The following is a 9,056-nucleotide window of genomic DNA, read 5'->3' on the forward strand; positions in this document are numbered from 1 at the left end:
CTTTTCGTTGTCGACCGTGCACTTATTTGGCACACTCACCTTGCTGGATGGCTCCACAGATGTGGAGTCCTCAGCCCAGCAACTATCTATTCTATGCCCCTGGTGGACTTCGAGTGAGCTAGTGCGGCCACCATTCGCCAACCCGAGACGTCAATCAACTTCATGGCACGCAAAGGATCGACACCGACCCAATTACGTCACCTGCCCGCCTTGAGATGGCGAGCGCCTATCGACCGGACACCAAATTCTCACACAACTTTTCGCGCGATGACACAAACTTTTCACACGGTTTTTCACACCGACATAACAGTCACTTGCATACATTGGCAGTTGCATGATACAGATCGATAAATGGTGATAAAAACGACCTTATTTGCACTGAAATGGACGAGTTCATCTGGCAAGAGACCTTGGGGGCACTACTGTGTAGTATATCTAGCTAGTCTGCCCTTGCAAACGCCAGGTCGAGGAGCGTTCTGAAGAACTTGTGGGGGTAGATGGGCGGTTCCTCCGTGAGTGCCTGCGTTTGAGACGATACCAGCACACAGATGTTACAAGGTGAAAGGTTTTACATGGCCGTGAGGATTGAGGAGCAGCTAGTGTAAATAGATAGTACTGTAGTTTCTGGAGCAGTGGGCAGAAGAGCTTACCTGGTGAATCAGAACTGTGGACGGAGTCATCCCAGGTACGGTGTTCACCTCTATCAACAGCACCTTCAGGATGAAAATGCAGGAACAGTGATTAGTTACCACAGCTAAGCTAATTTCTTCTTCGATTTATAACTGCGCAAATATGGAAGAGAGAAGTGGTACCTCTCCGCTACGCACATTAACAAATGCGTCGATGCGTGAAAAACCCTCCAAACCCAATGTGTTCGCCATCATCTCGATACACTTTTTGCACTTCTCTAGCGCATCCTCACTACAGATGATAAAATACTGAGTCATGATGCAGAGATGAATCTGGAACTATGTTCATCTCGAATAAAAATATATCTTCAGTAACTATTACTCCCTCCGTTCGGAATTACTTGTCGCGAAAATGGATGTATCTAGAACTAAAATACGTCTAGATACATCCATTTCTGCGACAAGTAATTCCGAACGGAGGGAGTATTTCCCCAAAAAAGTGAACTATTTCAGCAGCAAGCAATCGCATCAAATCATGTGGGAACAGAGCAAGTATGGGAGAGATTCCAGTCGGTTGGTAAAGAAATCCACTGCACACACAAAAAAAAGGGAACTGATAACAGGAACAAATATCAGACCTCATAATTGTTGCCGGAGGTGGTGTCAAGTTGATTCCAGTTCCACCTGCAAGTACCAGCATATAGCAAAGCACATAAGCAATCTGCCTTAAGACAATACGACTCTGAACAGACCAATGTAAACCTTCAAAGACCTGTTCCAGACTAATCACCTTGAAATTTCTCTTCAAGAGACAAAATATCACCACTTTCTTTGACTGTGATGCTTGGATTCAATGAATGCATCTCCCCACGTTTGCCGACCACACCAACAGTCACTTCAAGCCACTCATTTTCGCCCTTCCATACCAGATGGCGGGTACTATCATTCCTTGATTTATTTGAGATAATAATTTCGTCGGTTTCGATAAATGGTTCGAATATCAGTGACTCCGGAGGAGGGACTGGCATCTCAATAACTCCATGTGCCTAGCAAATATAGATCAACGTAAAAATGCAGCTTAACATCAAGTTCCTCTGGCTTAATCAGTTACCAAATTGAATTTCTGGTACCCTGGATAGACAGTTAGCAGGCAGACGCGGAAGCTTTCCCCTCAGCGCATTTGCATAGACTTCTAGGTCCTCTGGACATCTGATAACAGATAGTTTCTTAATGAGCTATGCGTAAGACAGCCAAAGTTTCATGTTAAATAGTTGGAAAACATCAAGTGAACAGGAGCTTAATGAAATGCTCACCGCAATCTTGCCACACCAGTTGAGCATCCATCACGAGCAGGTTTCACACATACCGTTTCTGTTTGTAATTTTGCTTTCAGGTCATTCCAGATATCAACAAGAGATGACTTTAGTAGCTCTTCTGTTGCTCTTACATCCTTTGGTATAGTGTGAATGCCATAACTAGCCAACTGCACAAGTACAAGGAAACTGGTGAACCATCTCACAAGGCCACAATCATAGCATGAGTAGTACAGCTCTAACAAATCTAGTCAACAAGCAAACATTGCGTTGTTAATGAATTGCGCATGGATTATATCAAACATTGCCATTGCCAAAAAAAATCAGCATGGAATTCCTATAAAGAAGACCTGAAAGGCTCATACATGATCAACAGCAAGTGAAGTTGCAACTTTGTCCATGCATGTTCTAGAAGCTATTGGTCCTGGCCCTGCACAAAGAGAACTTTGATATTAGCATAATTTTATATTCTTAGAGTTGGAGACGTATATGTATCCTACAAGCTGTGATCACACCTGTGTAAGGAACTCCTGCAGATTCCAATAGCGATTGAATGGTGCCATCCTCCCCAATACCACCATGAACTACATGTAATATATTCGGTATTGAACCAACAAAAAAGAAAGCATAGGTGTTGAAGCATTGGCCTCTACATCTGTATTTTCACTATGTGCCTTACCACTTATTTTTGGTTTTATTGTGATAGAAGTAAGTAAGTATTAATAGAGTTCATTAGTTCCAGGAATTTTCTTTCAAAAAAATCCAGAAATATTATTCCTATTTTCATATCAAATTTCATTAACAGTTAATCGCATCCATCATAAGTTCATAAGTACATATATATACGAAAAGACGGACATTATTATGCCTAGAAAGCTAGAAGATTAGCTACAAAAATATGTATTGGAAAAATACCTGCTATGAACACTACAGCTTTAGCTTCTTTAACATAATCAATCCACTGTTGCAGGGAGTATTTGATAGGTTGTTCATCAGTGATGTCAAAGCCCGCAAACCAATCTTGCTTGCTTAATGCTTGTTGAAGTTCTTTCATTACTTGATCACGTAAGCGAGATGTTATTTCAACCCGCTCTGGTTCAATTGCTTCGAAACATGCAGCATGAACTTCTTCAGTGGTATGTCGTAACACTAAAGAATATCTGTCACACAATAAGAGGCTACTGCTTCAGTGAACTATAAAAATTAGGAAGGATGCAAGAAAATATCTTGCTCTTGAACAAAGGCCGATGTTGGATATGCCCACAGTTAAATCAGAATTCTGGTTTGGGCTCAAGCGCCCAAAAACTAGGACCAGCATTATGCTTCTGAAAATATGAGAAGTGAACTCGAAGCAAAATACTTCATCTAGTGCACCACAAACTTCAATCTTCAAGTCTCACAACTTGAATATGGGTGTCTATTTCATCCCATAGTTCGTCCCACATTTTTCATACTGACTACTAGTAATTAAAGTGGCAGATACAGGGATATGCAGTGGCAGATCTAGCCCAATGGACCAGGGCAGGACAGCAGTGGAATTGTCCATTTAAAACTATTTATAATATTTTGTTGTGATATAAGCTAATGGAAAATCCCAGGGTGCGTGCCCGCCCCACCCTGTCCACCCTGGGTATATGGGGTATGACTGCAGCATCACAGTTGCACTGACAGAATGTAACAAGTAAATAAGATAACCCATCTTCTGTCCAAAATTATAAAATCCAAGACTGAAATGCAAGACAAACTTAATTCTTCAAGCCAATATACAATGTCAAAATAGTAGTTTTCAACACACCAATACTGAATAGCATTCTTCAATATGAAATGAATGTCCCTTTCAGGCCATAGATGCCCAGGAAACAAATCAAAATTAGGTTAATCAGTTAAGATGAAAGTAACATAAGTACTTTAGTAATAAACTATAGCAAATAAAGTTGGAATTCTCTGTTTCCAAACAGTAACTAGAAACTGCACTACGCAAGACTCAAAATAGGATTATTGGGTCTGTTCAGGTAAAGATTCATGTCCCACAATTAACCAGGTGGTGGAAGAAACACTTACGGTAGTGTCCAAACATCGCGTGAAGTTTTGCTGAGATCTTGGTTGTGGGAAGAACATCCACTTGAAGGTGCAAGCAAGCACGGTGTCACATCAAGCTAAAGGCGCCAGAAGAGAAATGAATATACACCATCAGAGCATGAAACTGGAATAATGGTAACAAAATATAGACTGAACATGAGCTGATTGCCATCATGTAAACATGCATCAAAGCATCAGAATGAAAACACCATGGCGGTCAAGAATTAGGTGATTATATACTAGGAAGCTAGAGATCTTACATCATCGAACCCTTGCAAATTAAGCCAGACATTTGTGCCACTCATAAGAGATACTTGCCGCTCTGAAGTATCGCCACCAAATATCACAAATGCCTTCTGCTTGCATGTGCCATTTTGGATTATCTCTGCTTGTTTTGCAGATTGCATTTTTCTGGATAAAGCAGTCCATGCATTATTGCTTGAAACAAGGGAAGGAAAACGTGAGCAAGCACGCTGAACAATTGTACGGAGGATTCGAGAGTGAGAGAATCCAACCTGAAAAATGATTTTTTTTGTTCCAAAGTTAGCGTCGAGATCAAGCATTATATATGTACACATGTAAATGTCCAACACTTACTTGCAGTAATTCCACGATGATTGATGGCTAATGTTTTATACTGCGTATTATTTACAAAATATAAATACCCTCAATGGTGTTGTGCAGCAGTCAGAAAATGTGCACACAGACGAGGAAAAATCATGTAACCTAGTTGAATTGATTTTTATTTATAGAAACTGAAACTGCCAAATTTTGGATGTGGGAAGTACAGAGTATTAGCAGCGATACCTTTGAAGCTTGTTGAAATAAGAAACTGGTTTGCTCCATCCCACTTATCTGTTAAGACAGGATAACAGCATATGTCACACTAGAAATCACAACCCGTGCTGCAAACCTAAGCATGAGGAAATTTTCTAAAGATGCTTACCAAGTTAATATCAGTGAAAAGGACAGCACCATACTCTGTATTTCCAAATTTAACACCGTTTTCAGACGAGGGCAGAGAAGTAGCAGGACTTGGTAAGAACCAACCATCTATCCTAGCGAAGTCACGCAGGCCAAAGTGGCGAAATAAAAGGGATACTCCTTTTCTTATGCAATCTATCACCTCTGCCGGAAACCGTGGAGGTGTATGATAAGCAACCTGTGAAGGGGTCAATATTCAATGCATAGACGAACTATTCACATGAGATAAGTTATAAAAAAGTAATGTCTCATTTTGGCAGGCTAAGTTACAAGGGTTGACAGAAAACATCCGCCCCTTGTGCATGTATATGACTCAATCACTTGCATAGCAATATGTGGTCCTTATTTCAAATACCTGTTGAGTTGGAAGGTATTTCCTACGGTAGTTAAATATTGTATCCTCCTGAATATCACTAGAAATTGATGACTGAAGCTCAACCTGCAGAAAAGGGCGGGGGGGGGGGGGGGGGGGAGAAACTAGTTCAGTCTTTCACTCTTTCTGCACATCTTACAGAGTTTCTAGAGATCAAACTCTCTCCATAAGGAACAACTTCTTTTGATATAAACCAGACTTTGGTTGGACCATGTTAAAGAGCAAGGACCATAGGAAAGCAGAGGTAAGAAAAAAATGATACAAATCTTACTTCCGTTGGAAGCAAAACGATAGGCTCACTATTATTAGCTGTCCCAACATCAAGAACAATGGCTGTAAACTCACAGCCCCCTTCAAGAAAAACTTCGATGATAACCTTATCATCAATTCCCTGTTAGACATCTGAGATATCAGATTAGGTGGCACACTTTTTTTCTCTTTAAGAAACAATGGCAGTAAGTACTAACTACCAGGCACCTCTGAAAATATTCCCTCGGCTTTCTCAGCTGCCTCATTAGCACCATAAGCGACAACTACACCGATGCTTGATCCAGCTCTCGTAGGTTTGACCTGTGTATGCACATGAGGAGTTACATGCTAAGAAAGAAAATTTAAGGAATAAATTTTCAAATAAGGCATCTTTACGTACAATCACTTTGCCATTTTCTTTATTCAAATTGATGCTTCCAAACCATTCCTCCAATTGTGACTTAGCCAATTTATCCTTCTACTTTGTCATAGCCCGTAGGTGACACATGCAGGACACATGGTCAGGCGCCAACAGAAGAGCATCATGATTAGTAATCACATAAGGTACCTCCTAACAAATCATTCATTGCAAACTTCACTTCAAATTACTGAAGTCCAATCAAAATCATGGATTTTGACACAAGAATTCATCGTGTCTTCTGATTTTTGGATTATAATAAAGAGATACTTCTTGTCTTCCATAATTACCGTTGTACTTTTGCAAAAGACAAAATAAAATAAGTTTATCCTAAGTGTTTGTTAAGATTCAGTGCCCTTATTTTCTGAAAAAAGAAGCACATGAGACAGAGTTCTGAATGATTAAAAAATTCCAGGGTGTTACTACCTGTTTTCTTTATAAACTACATACTGTGTGTACTAAACCTTGTATGCCTTACATAAATATTTTATAAAAAGAGCGGCTGAACTGTTAGTGAAGATAGGTAATACATATTGAATTGTGTACATAACACAGTCAGAAAGAAGCTTTACCTCTACAAGAAAGTTTGGTACTGTTAAGAAACCTTGAGCGTCGAGCTCGAGCGATGCATTATGCTGCAGCCATATTCAAGATTCATGAAATCAGGTCACTCCTATAATTGGAATTGTTCATATCAAGTGAATATACAAAACAATTTCACATTGTCATCAACCTTTAGTTGACAGTAATGATACATTAAAGCTGCTCATCAGATAGCATTTCGTGAAATCCACTTGTTTCATGCAATGGAATTTTTTATTCTGACAAACTCAAACGTAATAATACTGCAAACTCATTTCATGAGATAATTCGGGTATGTTTGTTAAACTAGAAAATGTTGAGGATGACACTGGAATAAGCCTTCCCTGTCCAAGTACCAAAAATGACATTGAAGGATGATGAAAGCACAATAAGGGGAACTCAACTGAACCGAACTCAACAAGACATGAAGCCTTGAGCAACTATTTAGGGTGATACAAAAAAAAACTTATGGTCCAAGTGGCTCCATGTCATGATTAGTAAAGCATACCTTGTCAAAAGCACGGAGGCATTCATTAGAGGGCGTCCCAACAAATGGAACATTTGCTTTCTCCAAAAGCTCCTGAATATTTTGATAGAAACATGGCAAACATATAAAACCTCACAAATACTAAATTTTCTGCTGAGTACTTGAGTTTTGTAAATATTGATGAATTGATATTAAGTTCTATACTGCAGGTATGCTGCCTTTTGGTAGGCCTTCGCATCTTGTCATCAACAAGAATCAGCAGCAATGTGAAATTCTCATAAAAATAACTAAGAGACAGTCAGCACTATATGCTAGTGCAATGCTGAAACAAACTGAAAATCTGCAACATGCACCGTGGTACCAGCATTTTATTTTGTTTGCATGTAAAGCATTATTAATATTCGTTGGTAACTACAAACCTGAATACCACCATCTTCACCAAATTTCCCATGTATCACTGGGAAGACAATGTCAACATTGGCAGCAAGATGTTCCGCAAATTCAGATAGGGTGGAAAATTCTTGTGCTAGACTGTAGGCGGTGAAATTTGAGACTGAACAATTTGAAATGGGCTAAAATTAGCAAGGAAAAGAAATAAACCCTGGCAGTAAGCTCACCTTTCAAGCTTGAAATCGAAATCGGAAGGGGTGTTGGAGTACAGCTGTGGAGTAAAACATGAGAGGCTGTCATTTTACAAACAGAGTGCTTCAGTCAACAAAATACTTTTTTTTCACGAGGGTATCTAAATTAACCCAAACAGAGTAGGTAGGAGTAATTGTTAATCAGAATCCAACCAACGGAATTGCTGTATGATCATTTTGCGTATAAAGAAATCATGGTGGGTTCAGATAACGCATCACCGGATTCAGTTTGGACAAACAAATCGACACCACAGCAAGCAGCCAATGACAGAATATTCAGCTAAGGAGTTAACAAGAGCAGCTGAACACATGGTGAGCTCACCTGGGCTGGCGAGATCGCGAACGCGTTCATGCCACAGTCGATGTAGTAGCAGCTCACCAACAAGTCCTCACCCTGCATCCAGCATTCCTCATCAGACAAGCAACAATTTAACTTTTTTAAGAAGAAGAAGAAGAAGAGAGTGACCAGGCGTTGACCCGAACGCAGTCAAACCTTAAACACTAGAGTGATAAATACAGTAAGCTGGAAACGAAGGGCTGACCTGGATGTGATCGAGCACGGAGCGCGCGGAGTTGAGCGAGATGCCCCGCTCGGCGGAGGGCCCGCCGCACACGAGCCCCACCCGGAGCGGCCGCCCCTCCAGCCCCGCCGCCGCCGGCGCCATCCCGTCAACAGCCCGTTCGGAGACCACCGCGCGGAGCGGAGGAGCGGCGGTTCTGGCGGCCGAGGAGAGCGCGCGGCGCGGGGCGAGGGCGAGGGCGCGGGGCCGGGCAGTGGTTGCGGTGGCGGTCGCCGGGGAGGGGAGGCGGGGTAGCAGGCGGGGCGGGGCGAGGGAGAGCAGCATGCGATCGGCGCAATGCGGCGGAGGATGGGGAAGCGATGGAGGGCGTGTGCGGTGGTGGGAGCCGGCGGGAGTGAGAGTGGGAGAGGGATGTGGGCGTGTGCGTGTCGTCTTTGTAGCGGACGCGGCCGGCGCCGGCTTGTCGCTTCCGCCGGGCCGCGTTCAGGTGGTGGTTGTGTTCCCATCCGTTCCGAACGGCAGCTCTTGTTTTCCGAGGATTATCATTACACCCACTACAAGACTGCTGACGACACGTACGAGTAGTAATCATGTTTTTTCAGGAATCACGTTCGTTGGCCGTCTGAATCTTTTCTTTAGCATCATCTGAATCAATCCGGAAAACCCAATTCCACTTATTTTTAGCTTGGGTCGCCATCTCAACTGGATGTAGTAAAGTTGAGGTGAATTCAGATAATTCGAATGTGGTTGAAGCGCTCAGAGAAGGCTACTCAGCTTCGG

General features: G+C 41.9%; 1 protein-coding gene across 1 annotated transcript; it reads right to left on the reverse strand.

Annotated features, from left to right (window-relative positions):
• Positions 1–268: 268 nt before the first annotated feature.
• LOC123187386 (uncharacterized) lies at positions 269–8,683 on the reverse strand. Its single transcript, XM_044599239.1, has 24 exons — positions 8,298–8,683; positions 8,078–8,149; positions 7,732–7,775; positions 7,534–7,645; positions 7,136–7,207; positions 6,618–6,680; positions 6,028–6,105; positions 5,856–5,948; positions 5,650–5,769; positions 5,361–5,444; positions 4,968–5,183; positions 4,829–4,876; positions 4,282–4,536; positions 4,004–4,098; positions 2,858–3,102; positions 2,458–2,526; positions 2,308–2,372; positions 1,943–2,112; positions 1,760–1,838; positions 1,420–1,675; positions 1,268–1,313; positions 813–921; positions 651–713; positions 269–520 (listed from the first exon to the last, which is right to left on the reverse strand). The coding sequence occupies exons 1-24, from the start codon at positions 8,598–8,600 to the stop codon at positions 440–442; spliced, it is 2,838 nt and encodes a 945-aa protein (XP_044455174.1). The 5' UTR covers positions 8,601–8,683; the 3' UTR covers positions 269–439.
• Between the last annotated feature and the right edge of the window lie 373 nt (positions 8,684–9,056).

This window comes from Triticum aestivum, chromosome 2A (assembly GCF_018294505.1).
Source record: "Triticum aestivum cultivar Chinese Spring chromosome 2A, IWGSC CS RefSeq v2.1, whole genome shotgun sequence".
Lineage (NCBI taxonomy): Eukaryota > Viridiplantae > Streptophyta > Magnoliopsida > Poales > Poaceae > Triticum > Triticum aestivum.